Consider the following 18,204-nt stretch of genomic DNA (forward strand, 5'->3'; position numbering starts at 1 on the left):
CATAATATAGTAATATTTTTTTAATACTATAATATACATCATATAGTAATTTGATTGTTGAATTTTTTTTGACTATTATCATGAGAGGAATTTAATTACGTACATTAACATAATATAATTTTTTTTTGAATATACTATGATATACATCATATAGTAATTTGATTGTTAATATATGTACATAAATAAGAAATCCATACAAGAATGGAATTGAATAAAGTATTTCATTAATTTCCGTGTATAATAAGGAATGAAATTATATTTTGAATATTTTTGTCAATTTTATCCATAAATAAAGAATGATAAGGAATGCTAGAATTTGGAATTATTATATAATATCAGATTGACCGATTTCAAATTTTTTGAATTAAAATGAGCGGAAAAGTTAGCACTTCTGTTTTAATAATATATATATATATATATATATATATATATATTTAAAAACATAATAAGTCTCAATCAAGGTTATATTCTTGATTTATGCCCCTCTTTTTGGATGCTAATAAATGTGTACATTTTACTTTAAATGTTGTACACTTCAATGTTATTAGACAAAATTGTCCCTACTACATTCTTGTTATACAAAACTACCACTACACCGTTATAACACCGTTAGTTTTAACTCCATCATTATTACCCTACACCTATATCTATCATATCTTTTTCCTATTATTTAATTGTCATTTTATTTAAATTATTAATTTCTATTTAATGGTTGATTATATTTTAATTAAATTTCTATGAATGGTAAATCATATATGTGTGTATGAAATACATATATTATTTGTGTATATATAATTTGAATTATACATTTTAATTATTTTTATTTATTAATATTTTAATATTGGGCATAAATTTTCGCGCATCGCGCGTACAAAATACTAGTATACATATATATATATATATATACACACACACGAATTGGACTAGACTTTTAAAGTATTTAAAAGTCTTTAAAAGTTTCATTCGGATGAATCGGACCTGCTTTTGTGCTCCGTCGAATAATCCGACCGTCTCTGTTCAGGTATTTCTACCATTATTTGTATTTAGTAGCGCTAATACTTCCAAACAAGATAAACTTGTTTTTATTTTATTTGATTCAGTTTTCAGTTACTACAAATTTTCAGTTTTTTTTACTTTAGCTTCAGTTTGATTTTCCTGACATTTAAGACCTATGTTTTTTTCTCTTCCATTGCATTGTCTTTGAGCCTAAAATTCAAGAGAAACACTCTAACCCTGAGAGGTTGGCCCTGCTATTAACTAACACTTTAACCAGATTCTATTTCTTAATTTTCTACCATGTACAAATGTAGAAGGGAGAAGGTAGTGATATTGTAGTATTCAACCATGTTTCTTTTTTTTTTTTTTATATATATGCTTCAAGCTGGGGTTTTCATGTATTGATTGGATAGTTTGCAAATATAAGTGTCACTGTCATTATTATATTGCCCATTTTGATAAAATAATTAGCCTATCACCCAATTCTGGTTTGTTTTATCACTATGAGCTGTTTGACTTGGTTAAATAACCAAGTTGGTATTTCATTAATTAGCTTTTTGTAATAGCTTATAGTTCCAAAACGCTAAAGTTTAAAAAGCTACTCAAAGTAGCTATTTCAATAAGTTTTTTGAGAAAAAATCATTTTGTATGTAATCAGCTAATAGCTATTTATCAAACATCTTTCTACAATCAGCTAATACTATCAACTAGTCAAACTAATTAATTCAGCCAGCTAACATCTATCAGCTTACAACTATTTACAAACACCCCATTCTCAAATGATTAACTTTTCAAGATTAGAAGGTATACCCACATTTAGAGATGGGAATTTGGGTGATGAAAAGGAAACTGTAAACTATTTTTTTACAATTGGATTTTCTAATGTTGGTTTCTCTTTTTATTAGAAATGGAAATCTCAAGAAATAACAAACAGAGGACCATGGAAGATGTATTTAATAAATTGCCAACGGATGTTTTAAATTGCATCCTAGATCATTTGCCTGTTCGAGATGCAGCAAGAACAAGTATTTTGTCTAGAAAATGGAGATACATATGGGCTGGTCACCCGAATCTTGTACTCAATCCCAAGAATATAGTCACTAGCTCCAAGAATGATTTTGTTGGCATAGTCAATGACATTCTCTTACAGCACACCGGACCAATTCTAACTTTTGGTGTCGATATTTCACTTGTGGACATGACTCGGTACCCAAATATTGATCTATGGATACTATACCTGTCAAGAAATGGATTGAGGGACCTCACAGTGGAGAATTCCAGTCCTGATCTCTATGCACTTCCCTCTTATGTATTCTTGTGTCAAGAACTTACGGTTCTGGATCTGTCTAACTGTATCTTCAAACAACCATGTGGTACTATAAGAAGCTTTCAAAATCTTAAGCAGCTGTATTTGACTCAAGTTGCTTTCAAGCCAGAGGTTTCTGCTTCTATTTTTACTGCCTCAAAGCTATGGTATTTGGGCTTAACTAAGTGCACCGGTATAGATCACTTGAACTTTGAAGGTTGTTCAAAATCACTTTTGTACTTGGTACTTCGTATGAATCATGGGGTTAAACTGGGTTGTTTTATGCATTGCAAAAGAATAACCTCTGCATATCTAGGATTGCCAATGGAAGTTGAATCTCTTCACCGTAATGAAAGGATCAATTTAACAAGCCTTTTTGAGCACTGGACTCAAATTTCAAAGCTTACTTTGGATGGACACCATCTCAAGGTGCATTTCCTTTAAAGATATATTCTCCGTGTTTATTTCCCAAATGATATATTTTGGTTGTGTTTTAATTTTTCTCTGGTGCAAAGCTTTTGGCTGCAGGTTCGGTTACGAGTGCTCTTCCAGTTAAAGTTAATAGCTTAAGGGAACTTATATTGTTTGGAATTAACTTTACCGATCTGGAACAAATCTCTTGCATTCTTTGCTTGCTTCATAGCTCTCCTGGGGTGCATAGCCCTCAAATTTGGGCGGCAAAGGTGGGAAAATGATCCTCCATTTCCATTTATTTCTTCCGGTTTTGGTTTGAACTTATTTCAATTTTTGTGTTATAGATCCCTTCAGTGACTGCAAGCGACAACCTTGCTTTACAGTATTTGCAAGAACATAGCGGTATGAGCGAAGATATTAACAGTTTGCAGACATTGATGATCAAATTTTTCCAGGGGTCAAGAGTTGAAATTCTTTTTGTGAAGCTTATACTTTCATGCTGCTCATCACTAGAAAGGATCACTTTTGTGGATAATAAAGTATTGCCCTCGGAGGTCTCAAATATTTTGAAAGAGTTGTTGTTGTTCCCTCGAGCTTCAAGGAAAGCGCAAATTGTGTTCTGAACCTGTGACTAAAATCTGGTTAATGTTTTTGGTTTCTCAATTTGAAATGTAGTCTCAATGAGCTGTTGAGACATCTTATGATTTGATCAAGTTTTTGTCTTGCCTTCTCACCACAGCTTTTTGAGGTTTGGTTTGAATAGTTTCTCCAAAGCCAACTGCACTAGAATGTAGTAAGTGATATTTCTTGGCGTAATACTTTAACCGCATGTTTGGTTTAGGGAACAACATTTCCTATTCTATCCCTTATCGATTGCAATCATAGTGAAATAGCATTCCTATTTTATTCTTTATCTATTAAAATGGAATTGAAATTTCATGAAAAATAAATCCAGAAAAATGAATTATTTGCACTTTTAATCCCACAACTATAGTATCACTTGCAGAATTGGTCCACGACTTTTAAACTTTATAATTTTAGTTCACGACTATTTTTTTGTTGCAAAAATGGACCTTTCGGCTTCTTTTCAGGTAACTACTAGCCGGAAAGCAAAATTCGGCGGATTTTCCGGCAATTTTTTGCTAGAAAAAAGTCCGGCTGATTTTTCGTCAATTTCTCGCAAAAAAATTTCTCTTTCAAGTAGGATTAAAATAGGCATTTCTAAAAAACAAATTTTTAACTTAATTCATTCCTAAAAACATATGTTGCCAATTTAATTTTTTTATTTTAGTAAACTAATTAAAGTTAAAACTAATTTATTTTTAAAAACTTACGTAGCCGATTTAGTCTTAGTAAAATTAAGTACAAATTCAAAATTATTAGTACAAATTCAAGATCAACAAATATAATATTATTAAGATTAAATTTAAACTAAAAACTAAAAATAAATTTGAATAATATTAATTATTCGTACGGAAATTTGTGGTTGCAAATGTTACTACTGGGCAAAATTATTCAAAATTGGGTACAATATGTATCCAATTTGCTACATATGTTTACCAAAAAAAAATTATTTTGTTTTAGTTTACCAAAATCAAAATAATTAAATTGGCTACATATGTTTTTAGAAATGAATTAATTTTAACTTTAATAAGTTTTTTTATAAATGTCCATTTTAATCCTACTTCAAAGGGGAATTTTTTTTTTCCGGCAAAAAAATGCCAGAAAATCTGCCGGTTTTTGTTTTCCGGCAAGTAGTTGACTGAAAAGCTGTTGAAACTTGAAAGAACCATTTTTGCAACAAAAGCAATAGTCGTGGACCAAAATTGCAAAATTCGAAAGTTGTGGACCAATTCTGCAAGTGCCACTATAGTCGTGGGACTATGATAAGTGCTCATTCGTCTATATTTTTCTCCCTTTCACTAAGTCATTTTGTTTATATGTCATTCCAATTTTCATGAGAATTAGTGCTTATTTGTTGTTATTTTGCAAGGATTTTAGTTTGGAAAGCATTGGAAGCAAAGATGATGATTTTCATGCATTTTGGATGCATTTGGAGTCAATGGGAGTCAAGGAGAAGTTATGGATATGGATGCAACACTTCCAAGGGAGCCTAAGACTTGTATTTGCAATGGTATTGGTCATTTGGGCAAACTAAAACAAAAGAGAAGCAAAAGATCAAGGTGTTGAAATTTCTGCACGTCGACATCTTAGTAATTGGATCATATCTCAGCCTAGGAATGTCTAAATTATGTGATCTTTGGACCATTGGAAAGAATACTTCAAGGGATAAAACTTTGCTAGAAATACAACGTTCGTAATTCTGAACGGAAAATGGTGAAAAACAGCCTAGAAGTCAAAGCAGCTGCACAGAGTTCGAAAATGCAATTTCTGGAGAGCTGGCATACGGCCTCCCATACGGCCGTATGCATGGCCGTTTGTTTTAGGCCGAATTACAGTGAAAAAAATGCTGTTTTTGAAGAGGAGTCATATGGCCACACAAACGACCGTTTACCAGGCCGTTTGGGACCTGCTCTACTCACTATTTAAGCTCGTTTTGAGCATTTTGAACACGGTTTTGACCCATGGTTGAACCCTAAACACTCCCATTCACTCCCTTTCATATTTTTAGGTTAGATTAGGCTTAGATCTATGTATTTTAACACTTTTGGAGCTTGTAATCTTGGATTTGAAGCTTGGATTTCAAGATTCTTCATCCCATTTCAATAGAGAAGTTTTCTTTCCTTTATCGCTTTTCTTTTGCAAGATTTATGTTTATTACTTGTGTTTTTGTGTTCTTTATGCTATTTAATCATGAGTAGTTAGTTTATGGGCTTGAGTTAGGGTTGTATTATCTATTTTGATGCTTAAGTTTTGATTATTGTGTAAAAGGGGAAGAAACCCACCTAGGGTTCTTGAGTTTGAATTGGATTTATTTCTATCTCTCAATAGTTAATGGCCAATGATTATTGCTTGTCTTTGGAAAGTCTTTCATTTCAATGGAAGTTGGATGGAAGACTTAAGCCAATCCAATCTCAAACCCATTTTCTCTTCTATGGAAATAGGGGTAGAATTGGGGCAAAATAGCTTTTGTTCTTTAAGAACTTAGGTTGGTACATCATGGAAATGGGGCAACCTTTGTTCTAATCCTTGTGAAAACTTGGATTCCTTTGTGCTAGCCTTGAGAACCTAGGGTTAATGTTCTTCCCCCAAACTTAAGTGTTAAAGCATCTAGATGGTAATGCCCCTAACTTGAGTCTTATTTCTTTATTTTGCACTCATCTATTGTTTATATGTGTTTGTTCTACCTCATTGTCGTTTGTTTAGCTTCTTGTTGATTTCCTTGTACTAGTGCCTAGTTTTGTGATTGCATATTGCGTGCCATAACCCCCAATCCTCAGCGGAACGACTTTTCACACCCGTACACTCACCATCACTCATTTTTGCTACACATCAGACTAAAAGTGCAAAAAATTCTTGTTTGCTTGGTGAAAAAGAAATTACTGGGAATATAAATTCAATTGTTTGGTTGGATTTGAAATAATGAGTATAAAGATAATTATACCCCTACACAATAATAATACTGGTAATTAAAAAAAAAGTTGGTAAGGGCATTAATTGTCCTAATTGCTTTTCATGAAAAATAAAATACCTGGTGGTAAAGGAAAATGTTTTCTTCATTCTTGAAAAAAATGTTTTCCAATGAAAAATGTTTCCAATCCAACCAAACAAAAGAAAATCTATTTCCTCAAACTAAAGGAAAACGTTTTCCATCCAGTTTTCCATCCAACCAAACACCTCCTTAAGGCTTTATATCTTGGTGCACATAATTGTGGAGAAAGATAGCCATAAGTTGGGGATGTGGTTGAGTAGAAGAGACTCATTCATCCTTAACGAAACGTCAAGGGTTTGATTCTTGACTTTGGGTATAGATCAACTTTTTGAACCTTGACTTTGGCTTTCTATACATGTATAAAAAACTATTATATTTTAACTAAATCGACATATGCCCTTAACATGTTAGACTCTAGATCCCCGAAGTCTCTAAGCCAGACCCCCTCCCCCCAATCAAACTTGTACCCCACACCTTCATGCGGCTTTAACGACCTCGCAAGTTGTGGGGATTGGGTTTGCATGGTTTATGTCATGTGTGGTCTCTAGGGGGAAACACACTACACTGCCTATACTAGAATTTGTCGATGACATTAGATGTCTTATCCTCCAAAATTTCTACATGTGCTATTACTTTTTCCTCGGGCATGTTCACCCTTGGGTTCTGTTTAATCACAAGCAATACAAACCTACCCGAATCGCCATGAATTTTTTAGTTCCCAAGCTTAAGATTTTTTGACCTGCATCCTTGACCATCTACCTTTGGCTCCACCTCTTCCCTTAACCTTTGCTTCCACCCTACTTCCCCAGGATGTGTAGCATCTTGACTAACCCCTTATGCCCTTCACTTTTTTTTTTCTTCAGGTGATGGTTAGTTGGTATCATTTAGAGCTTTTTCCCTTTGCTTCTAGACCTCACAAATAGCAACTTAGGTGATTTCCAAATATTTGCTGCCATCTCACCTCCTCAAAATGCGGGTGTCCTAGCTTTCATTTTTATGCTATCACCTTTTTCTTCTTTTTAAAAAATAAATAAAATTGGGCACTCAGTAGCTAGTACCATTTTTGCCCATGCCAAGCAACAACTTGGGTGCTATTTTGAACCCTCATTACCAGCTTCTTTCTTTCGAACACGACCCATCCTGGTCCCCCCACCCCCTAATATGAATTCACTTTATCTTCTTCAAGTGTTGGGTAGCAAGTACCCTTTTGCCCCACACCAGGTAGCAATGTAGGTGATCGATTCTTCGAACCTTTATTTCTACCTCACTTTCCCATGTCGTGTGGTGTCTTAGCTCTACTCCTTATGCCTTCACTTTTTGGGTTGGGTAGTTAGCACCTTTTAGGCATTTCCTTTTACTTATATGCCTCTTAGATAGAAACTCAAGCAATGTTTCAATCCATTACTGCCACCTCGCATCTAGAGGGTGTACAACATTCGAGCTAACCCCTCTTCCCTTTGGATTACAGAATTTCATATAGAGGTGATACATGGATATGGGGGGACTCGAAATTTGTCAAATGCTATTGACCCAAGATGATGTCATGTTTAATGGCCAACTTAGCTACCACCAACTCTATAGTCATCCTTTAAACAACTTGGCTTAGTCTCAACTCAACTAGTATAGTGATCAAATATTTTACTTCGATGTATCGCCTGTGAACACTAGTTATGGGGTTCAAACAGGTTGCAGTTGGTTATATGAAAGTTTTAACTTTAAAAGCATGCCATGATACATCACATTCACCCTACTACTAGTATCCCCTAGTACCTTTTGGATAATAGTGTTGTTGATGTCCATTGAGATAACTAAGACATCTTGATAAGCAACCCCTATTGTGGTCAAATCTTTGTTAGTAAATACAATGGACTCTATTTGATGTTTTATCTGATTGGTTAGGTCACCCATAAACCCCACATAGATTCCATCTCTGTTTGCCTTTTCTATGAGGTTTCACCCACCAATGAGTACATTGAACATTGACTTTTTGTTTTTTGTTTTTCAATCGAGCCCTAGGCTTGTCTATCATTCATTCATTCCCCTCCCAAACTCCAAACATTCATATCTACCACCTTGTCCAAATCTATGAAATCTTTGAGCCCCCTTAATTAAACAAGAGCTCGATTCCCTTTTCAACGCTTAACACTCATCACTATCATGCTCATACCACTGGTGGAATTAGTAATGCTTTGACTTGTCAATACTTGAGGGTTCCCTAATTGGTGGGTGGGATAACCTCGCCATATTGCATTCTTCAATGTAGGCCAAGGTCTCACACAGTTGTATTGTCAAAGGTGTTAATGGTATTTGTGAGATTAACCTTGGGGGGATACCTAGCTACTTGGATTAAGGGGCTTGCCCCTTTTGGTGATTGAAGAGAGAAGTGTACAGGAAGGGAAAGCTGAACTGTATTATTTCATATTATGAACAACCACTTGAGAGCGGGAAGAACACAGTGTATATATACATGCAAGATGGTACCCAAGAACGGTTATAACAACCAGAAAGAGGGTAAATACTATTCTATCCTTTCACTAAAATATCCATCCTCTATTACCCTCCCCTAAGCTGGACCATGCAGATTCTGGATGCCCAGCTTAGAAACAAACATCTTGAACTGTGGCGCAGGTAAAGGTTTTGTAAAACCATCAGCTATTTGATTTTGTAAGGAGATTGGCAGTAGCTTGATCAACCCATTAGATACTTTCTCCCGTATGAGATGGCAATCTATCTCGATATGTTTCGTTCTTTCGTGGAACACGTGGTTTTCCGCCATGGCTACAGCAGACCGGTTATCACAAAACATGGTCGCCGGCTTCTCAGGGGTTATCTGCAAATCTGTAAGGAGAAATGTGATCCATTGTGCCTCACATACAGTGGCAGCCAAAACTCTGTACTCTGCTTCGGAAGAGGACCGAGAAATGGTTGGTTGTTTCTTGGATTTCCATGAGATTAAGGCAGTGCCAAGGAATATGTAGTAACCGGTTATGGATCGTCGAGTTTCTACACATGATGCCCAGTCTGAGTCTGAAAAAATGTTGAGTTGTGTTTCTCCACCTTTCGGATAAAATAGCCCCTGTCCAGGAGCACCCTTAATATATCGGAGTACTCTGTGAGCTGCGCTTAGGTGCTTGTCCGTTAGAGAATCAACGAATTGACTTAGCTGTTGGACTGCGTAGGTTATATCTGGCCTGGTTGCCGTTAAATATAGCAGGCGGCCAACCAGTCTTCTAATCTAGTAGCATCTTTGAGAAGTGAGCCATCATTGTGTTGTAAATGGTGGCCTGGGACCATTGGAGTACTTACTGGCTTGCTACTCAGAAAACCTTCCTCAGCTAAGATTTCCAACGCATACTTCCTTTGGCAAAGATTCAACCCTACTTCATTCAATTTTGCCTCAATGCATAGGAAGTAACCAAGCTTACCCAGGTCCTTGATTTTGAATGCACCATCAAGGACCCTTTTTAGGTCTTCAATTAGAGAAAGCACAGGGCTTGTGACGAGTATGTCATCTACATACACAAGCACTGCCATGAAATCGTTACCTTTGCCTTTGGTGAACAAAGATGGATCAGACTTGGACTGAATAAATCCCATATCAGATAGGGCACTGCTAAGTTTGGCATTCCACTGGCGACTAGCCTGCTTGAGGCCATACAATGACCGGAGTAATATGCAGACTTGGTTTGGCTTCTTAGTCTGGAACCCTGGAGGTGGAAGCATGTACACTTCCTCTGTTAAGTCGCCATGCAAGAAGGCGTTATTAATGTATAATTGATGGATATGCCATGCTCTGGATGTAGCAGCAGCTAGAAACGTTCGAATCGTAGTGATTCTTGCAACAGGGGAGAACGTCTCTATGTAATCAATCCCTAGTTGTTGAGTGTATCCTTTCGCAACTAGGCGAGCTTTGTGCCTTTCGATGGATCCATCCGCTCTTAGCTTGATTTCGTACACTCACTTGCATCCTATAGGAGTTTTCCCGGTTGGCAAATCAGTTAACTCCCATGTTTGGTTATCCTGCAAGGCTTGTATTTCTGCGTTCATGGCTCTTTTCCAATTGTCATCCTTGATAGCTTGATTATAGGTTTTTGGTTCATCAATATTTGTCATTGCCATGGAAAACCTTCTGTGAGAAGAGTCTAATGTATCAAAGGATATCACTTTTGATAAGGGGTGAGGCGACGAGCCTTTGTTGACTACTGCTTCACAATAATAGTCATGTAGTCTAGTGGGAGCTCAATGGTGCCTCTCAGACCTTCTGGGCAGCTCATTAAGTGTGTCATTAGCAGTAGTTTCTTGTGAGGTAGACTCTGTAGGGCATGCCATATCTGGTACTAAAGTTCTATTTTGTGTCACCCCCTCAGTCTGCTCTTGGATAGACTCATGAGATGGTGTGAATTCAGATCCAATAGGACTTGTGACACCTCCTGGAACATGATCAATTTCCGGAGCATCATCAGAGTGCAAGTCACAACCTTCATATTCAATGGAAGTAGAGATAGGTATAATTGGAAGAGAAGGCTCATCAGATGGCTGGAAGGCTTGCTGTGTAAGCGTATCATTAGAGAATGGGAAATGTGATTCATAAAACACCACGTCCCTTGAAACAAGAGTGACTTTGTCAGCCAGATCATATAACAGATACCCCTTAGTATGAGCAGGCATGCCAACAAACACACATTTCTTGCCTCGCTCAGCCATTTTGTGCTTTGAAGGTAACATATTGGCAGCATAGCAGAGACAACCAAATACTTTGATATTCTCAAGAACTGGATTCTTTCCATATAACCTACTAAATGGAGTGGATAACTCTATCACTGGTGAGGGTAATCTGTTAATAATATAGACAGCATGCAGTACACATTGCCCCCAAAACTCAATCGGAAGAGATGCTTGAAACCGCAATGCTCTAGCAACATTGAGTATGGTTTCTCAGGATGCCACAACAGCCTGCCTTCTTCTTACTTGGTCTGCTGCTTCCGTCAACATTTACGGCGATCCAGCCAGATTCCGGTTTGTTCCAGTGAAGGATAGAGCTTCTTTGTTCCCCAAGTTGACTAGTGAATATCGGGTTGCGTTCGAGAGCTGTGTGAATTCCCATGCAGTAATTTCTGATTTTATTAACCTTTATGTTTTCGTGGAGAGTTTCATTTCTGAACACCATTGAATTTCTCCATTTCCAGAGTTGCCAACAAATAACGCTGAAGGCTGCACTCCAATCCAAAAAACCGTGTCTCCTACCTCTGACCCTAAGATTTTTCATGATCCACAACTTACAGTTTATTTGAATTTCTCCCTCAAAGGCCTGAGGTGGCATTAGAGCTTTCCAAACCTCCATGGCTGCGGGGCATTTACGTAGCACATGATCAATGCCTTCAGTGACATCCCGGCAAAGGTGGCAGTAGTCAGAAGCAGTAAGATGTCTCCATTTCCGTTCAGCATTACACATAATGGGGCCGTGAGTTATAAGCCACATAAAGAACTTGATTCTGTTGATTTGTCTGGTCTTCCATATAAGATTCCAATTTACATTCTTTTAAGTATGATTTTTGAGTATTTGTAATTTTGTATGCTCATAGGATCATAAGATGAGTTTCATGCAAAATATACTTTCAAATAGCTATGATTAATTTTCAAGGCAAAAACTTGTGTAAGACCGTCTGCTCTCAATCAGTGGAACGGAAAGATCTTTAATTAATGAGTTCAAAGAATAAAACTCATTAGTTAAAAATTTAACTAATTGACAGCCAGGGCACCGGATGGGATGAGGATTGCGTGAAAGATATTTTTAATGAGCGGGATGCTCATATTATCTTAAGCATTCCGGTGAGCATACGACGACCACATGATGCATGGGTTTGGTACAAGGAGCCGAAAGGTGCTTACACTGTAAAATCTTGTTATCGAATGCTGCTAGGGGAGGTGCATGATGATCGGCCATGGCGCATTATTTGGAATCTAAGAGTTCCTCCCAAGGTGAAGATTTTTTGTTGGCAGCTTGCCATGTCTATACTTCCAACCTGTGATGTTTTACGTACAAAGAACATTCATTGCTCACTAGTTTGTCATATGTGTGGTCAGAGTGAGGAGACAACTTGTCATTTGTTTATGGAATGCCAGCATGCAGTGAGTATGTGGACTAATCTGGGAATTTCTTCCTCTGTTAATGCTCAAGGTACTACTTCTGAATGGTTTTTAAATTTGATAGCCACCTTGCATGAAGATATGAAAAGTAAATTTGTTGTGTTGTGTTGGGGTCTATGGAACAGCAGAAATGCAACAGTATGGAAAGGGGAGATTTTCAACTGCAATGCTATGGTTCAGTCGTCCATCTCTTTCTTGACGAACTGGACTGCAGCGCTGGAGCCTTGTGTAGTGTCCACTAGGAATGAACCTTTACTGCAGAGATGGAGGCCCCCAATTAATGGCCGGTTAAAACTAAATACTGATGTTGCTATGGACTCCCAAAACAAAGCTATGGGATTAGGGTGGTTGTTACGTGCTGAAGGAGGTATCTTTTTAGCAGCTAAGTCTCTCCGGTTCAATGGCAATTTTAGTGTCCAAGAGGCCGAGGCTGTGTGCATTCGAGAAGCGTTAAGCTGGCTAAAGGGAACTGGGATGGGAGATGTGGACATCGAAACTGATTCTCAACTTGTCTATTATGCATTAACTTCAAGTTCTTTTGTTTCTAGTTTTGGTTTTATTATTGATGATGTAAAAGAAGTTGCATCTATGATCGAGGGTGTAGACTTCTATTTTGCTAAGCGATCTGCGAATCGTGCCGCACACCTACTTGCTCGTGAGGCCGTTTCTATGTCAGGTTGCGGGGAGTGGTTTGATACCCCTCCTCAGTTTCTTGTTGACTGTCTTTTATCGGATTCAATAAATTAAGTCTTTTTTCTCAAAAAAAAAAAATTTTAACTAATTAATTAAATATTCAACCTCTTTCAAAAAAAAATTAAATATTCAACCCACTCACAAATTGAGACCCGTGAGATGGTCTGGTTACCCAACTAATTTTTACCCATGATTAACAAATGTAGTTAAAACCCTAAAATTGATTTTTACCCACGACACCACGTGGAGGCGGTGGAGTCTTGGAAGACATTCGGACCTGCCTTGTGCTCCGTCGAAGATCCGACCGTCTCCGTTCAGGTGTTTCCAGCATTTAGTAGCGTTAAATACTTCAATACAAGCTATTATTGTGTTTATCTTCTTTGCTGTTAGTAAAAAAAAATTCAGTTTTTTGTTTACTTTAGCTTCAATTTGATCTTCCAGCCCTTTGTTTAAAAATACTCTAACCCTGAGACTAAGAGGTGGGCTCTAACCAGGTTCTATTTGTTTATTTTTCACCATGTAGAAGGGAGAAGATAGTGATATAGTTCAATTCACTCTGTTTATTCTTTTTCCATTTTTTATATATTTGCTTTGAGCTTGAATGGTGAATAGTTTGGGTTTTCATGTAGTAGTATTCATTGGATGCGATAGTTTGCAGATATGAAATGGTTAACTTTTCAAAGTTAAGTATTATAGAAGGATATAAGCACAGGAGATAGGGAATTTGGGTGATGAAAAGAAAACTAAAACAAATATTGTAAATTATTCTTTTACAATTGGATTTTCTAATGCTGGTTTCTCCTTTTATTAGAAATGGATATCTCAAGAAATAGCAAGCGGAGGGCCTTGGATGATAGATTTATTAACTTGCCAACGGATGTTTTAAACTGCATCCTAGATCACTTGCCTGTTCGAGATGCAGCAAGAACAAGTATTTTGTCTAGAAAATGGAGATACATATGGGCTGCTCACCCGAATCTTGAACTTGATCCCAAGGATATAGTCACTGTCACCAAAAATGATTTTGTTGGAATAGGCAATCGAATTCTCTTACAGCATATTGGGCCCATTCTAACTTTTTATGTCGACCTTTCAGATGTACACATGTCACAGTACCCAAACATTGATCTATGGATACTATACTTGTCAAGAAATGGATTGAGGGAATTCACAGTGGAGAATTCCAGTCGTGATCTCTATACGCTTCCCTCTTATGTATTCTTGTGTCAAGAACTTATAGAATTGGAACTGTCTAACTGTATCTTCAAACAACCATGTGGTACTATAAGAAGCTTTCAAAATCTCAAGGTGCTTTTTTTGATTGAAGTTGCTTTCAAGCCAGAGGTTTCTGCTTCTATCTTTACTGCATCAAAGCTTAAAACTTTGCACATAGAAAAGTGCAGTGGTATGGATCACTTGAACTTTGATGGCTGTTCACCATCACTTTCCTCCTTGATACTTTACAAGAATCACGGGGTTAAACTGAGTTGTTTTATGAATTGCAAAAGTATTACATATGCAAAGCTTGTATTTCCAATGGAAGTTAAATCTTTTGGCCCTGGTAAGAGGATCAATTTAGCAAGCTTGTTTAAACACTGGCCTTTAATTTCAAACCTTTTTTTGGATGGATACCATCTCAAGGTACAATCTCTTTTAAGATTTTCTATTCTTATTTCCCGAACAATGTGTTTAGGTTGCATTATTATTTTTCTCTGTGCTGGTAAGCTTTTGGCTGCAGACTCTATTACGAGTACACTTCCAGTTAAAGTCAACTACTTGAGGGATCTTACAGTATATGGAATTTGCTTTACCAATCTGGTACAAATCTCCTGCATCCTTTGCTTGCTTCACAGCTCTCCTACAGTGCATAGCCTTGAAATTTTGATGAGCGTGAGAAACTAATGGTCTATTTACATTTATTTATTTCTGCGCTACTCTTAGCGTTGTGGTTTGAACTTATTTCAGTTTTTGTTGTATGTATAGGTTCTGACGGTGTCTGCGGACAACAACCTAGTTTTAAAGTATTTGCAAGAACGTAGTTGCATGGGTGAGGATATTAACAGTTTGCGGGATTTGAAGATGAAATATTTCCAGGGGTCGAGAGCTGAAATGCTTTTTGTAAAGCTAATACTTGCGTGCTGCCCGGCCCTAGAAAGGGTTACTTTTGTGGACAAGGAAGTAGAGCCCTCGGAGGTCTCTAATATTTTGAAAGAGTTAGTGGTATTCCCTCGAGCTTCAAGGAAAGCACAAATCATATTCTGAACTTGTGACTAAAATTATGTGGTTAAAATTTTCAGTTTCGCAGTTTGAAATTATGTTGGATTAGTTCGAAATAGGTACCATCCCATGTATGAAGTTCCTTATTTTCTTATATTGATTTTCGTTGTTGTCTTTTTCGTCGGCACTCCGGTCTTAGGGTGTGTTTGGTAACTCGAAAAATGATTTTCAGACTTTTGGTGTTTGGCAATATCCGAAAAATGTGGTCAACAGAAAATATTTTTTGTTCACCACAGAAAATGAGCATATTTTTCTAGAAAACGACCTTCGCGTGGAGGGAGGGACGGCTCTCTCCAGTCCGGCGGACTGGTTTTCGGCTAGTCCGCCGGAAACCAGTCCACCGGCTTTGGTTTCCGGCGCGGGAAACCTGCAGAGCAGCGGCTTTTTTTTTTGTTTTTTTTTGTTTTTTTAATAATAAATATTATATAGTTAAAAAAAATATTATATAGTTGGCAGGACATGTACATTCATAAAACAAAATTTTGTGTAATTAATATAGTATTTAATATTATACATATTTAGATATATTTATAAACGAAATGTACATAATTCTAGATCCAATTATCTTTGCTTCTGAATTCATTCTCAGGATAGTTTGGATTACATAGAGGATGGCAAAAGTATTTTTAAGCTCTGTTTACGATTGTGTTCTTCTTTATACCTTATTAGTGAACAAATTAGGAATTTTTCCTTGAGTATGACAGACTATAGAGCTATCATCCATGTGCAGTTGGTATATGGTTGTTATCTTGTTCAACTTGCACATAACAGATGAAAAGATGGGCATATGGTTCTTTTACAGATTTCAAAAAGGCTGCTGTAATTCTAATCCAAAAACTCTGCTTGCCTTGAACAATCTTTCTTACTATAATCAGAATGAGGCATTCATAGACCATCTTATGCACTTGAGATACTTTATCTACAATTACAATTATAGAGTTCTCAGAATTAGTTTATATTACATGGTAAAACTAAATAACTAAAAAAAGTGCCAAGCACCTTGTGCTCAGATGGCAGAGTAGTGGTTCTCCCATATGGGAGGTCATGTGTTTGAGTCTCGGTGGAAAAGGATCATAATATTATTATTAGGAATAAGGGTCAAATATGCCACCGAACTAGAAAAAAATGCAATTGGATCCCTCAACTATGCAAAATAATGCAATTCAACCAAAAGTGACCTGTTTACCTGTCATTTAGCCAACGTGGAGGTTATTATGTTAAAAAATCATTTTTTATTTTATTTTAATAAAAAAAAAAAAAAACCACACTTCCGTCTCCAGGCTGCCGGAGACGAAGACTGTTCTTCGTTCCGGTAGCCTGGAGACGGAAGTCTATTTTTTTTTAAATTTAATTATTTAAAATTATTAAAATAAAATAAAATAAAATTTTTAACATAATAACCTCCACCTCAGCAAAATAATAGGTAACAGGTCACTTTTGGTTCAATTGCATTATTCTGTGCAGTTTAGGGACCCAATTACATTTTTTTCTAGTTCAGTGGCCTAATTGCATTTTCGTGTGTAGTTCAATGGCCTATTTGACCCTTATTCCTTATTATTATAATCTAGAAAGTAGAAACCATGGGAAGGTTATATGATATGCTTCAAATTGTCTCATTACATATTTTTATATGTATTTATAATTAGATTTGAAGATTTGTTTGGCATCATGTAATCTACTTTCTCTTTTTACGTTTATAATATTTGGATTTGAAGATTTGCTTGGCATCATGTAATCTACTTTCTCTTTTTACGTTTATAATATTTGCTAATCATCATGTAATCTACTTTCTCTTTTTACGTTTATAATATTTGCTAATCAAAAAGGGTCCCACTTCATTTAAAATTAAGTTTATTCTGACCAGCAAACATTAAAAAAAAACATACAATTACTCACAGGAAACTATAGGTATTGGAGAAATCGTTGTCTTTGCGCGGGACTTACAACAACACCGGTTTCAATAACACTCAACAAACAATGGTTTTTAACTGTTGTCTTTTCTAGGAAAAACAACGGTTAAAAACCATTGTCTATGTGCGTGACTTTCAACAACACCAGCTTCAACAACACTCAATAGACAATGATTTTTAACCATTTTTTTAAGAAAAGCAAACGGTTAAAAACCGTTATCTTTGTGCGGGACTTACAACAACAAAGGCTTCAACAACAGAAATTTTAACTCAAAGGCAACAATTTTTAACCGTTGTCTATGAGCATTTTTCTTGTAGTGAGTGACAGAGATCCAAAGCTACAAAGATATATCCAGATTGTTAGAAGCTTGTGTTGCTCAAACTATGAAGATCAAGAACATCAAGAGCGAAGTCTTCTAGTTGGAGATTGAAGAAATTTATCTTCAACCTTTTGTAACTCTACTTGGTAGAAGTAGAAAGAGACAAAGTAAACTCGGTTGAGTTGAAAAACTTGTGAAGTTCAAAGCTGACTTTGTGTTCAAGGCTTGAAAGTACGCTTTGTACTAAATGATTAGTGCAAACCTCTTTAGGAGTTTTAAGAAGAAGAGTGGAGTAAGCTTGGTTTGACCGAACCACTATAAAAATCTCTCTCTTTCTTTATTTTACTGCTCATAGCATTCATCAAAATCCAAAAATCATAAGTTTTAAAAGAGCAAACCTACGTGCAAACTAACTAAAAAGGGTTTAATATTTCCAATGAGCATACTCAACGATTCATTGAAGTAACCATTCGGTTTACTTAAATGAAAAGTTAAAAATTTTAAAAATCCTAACAAGTCTACTAAGCC

The 18,204-nt window shown here is 36.3% G+C and overlaps 3 protein-coding genes across 5 annotated transcripts; all 3 read left to right on the forward strand.

The window, feature by feature from the left end:
- The first annotated feature begins 1,840 nt into the window (after window positions 1–1,840).
- On the forward strand, window positions 1,841–3,575 carry LOC116017720 (F-box/FBD/LRR-repeat protein At1g13570-like). Its single transcript, XM_031258346.1, has 4 exons — window positions 1,841–2,519; window positions 2,634–2,731; window positions 2,818–2,985; window positions 3,061–3,575. Exons 1-4 carry the CDS (start codon window positions 1,904–1,906, stop codon window positions 3,337–3,339), a joined length of 1,161 nt encoding a protein of 386 aa, XP_031114206.1. The 5' UTR covers window positions 1,841–1,903; the 3' UTR covers window positions 3,340–3,575.
- Window positions 3,576–11,694: 8,119 nt separating this feature from the next.
- On the forward strand, window positions 11,695–13,223 carry LOC116015849. The gene is made up of 3 exons (XM_031256018.1): window positions 11,695–11,891; window positions 12,080–12,308; window positions 12,414–13,223. Exons 1-3 carry the CDS (start codon window positions 11,695–11,697, stop codon window positions 13,221–13,223), a joined length of 1,236 nt encoding a protein of 411 aa, XP_031111878.1.
- A 202-nt stretch (window positions 13,224–13,425) lies between these two features.
- LOC116017153 (F-box/FBD/LRR-repeat protein At1g13570-like) lies at window positions 13,426–15,562 on the forward strand. Of its 3 annotated transcripts, XM_031257684.1 has the most exons (4): window positions 13,426–13,487; window positions 13,981–14,810; window positions 14,895–15,059; window positions 15,153–15,562. In XM_031257684.1, exons 2-4 carry the CDS (start codon window positions 13,983–13,985, stop codon window positions 15,429–15,431), a joined length of 1,272 nt encoding a protein of 423 aa, XP_031113544.1. In that variant the 5' UTR covers window positions 13,426–13,487; window positions 13,981–13,982; the 3' UTR covers window positions 15,432–15,562. The 3 variants fall into 3 exon arrangements, with proteins under 3 accessions (XP_031113544.1, XP_031113542.1, XP_031113543.1); XM_031257682.1 differs by having other exon boundaries at window positions 13,981–15,059; XM_031257683.1 differs by having other exon boundaries at window positions 13,428–13,648; window positions 13,981–15,059.
- Window positions 15,563–18,204: the final 2,642 nt, after the last annotated feature.

Source organism: Ipomoea triloba, chromosome 4 (genome assembly GCF_003576645.1).
Source record: "Ipomoea triloba cultivar NCNSP0323 chromosome 4, ASM357664v1".
NCBI classification, from domain to species: Eukaryota; Viridiplantae; Streptophyta; class Magnoliopsida; order Solanales; family Convolvulaceae; genus Ipomoea; species Ipomoea triloba.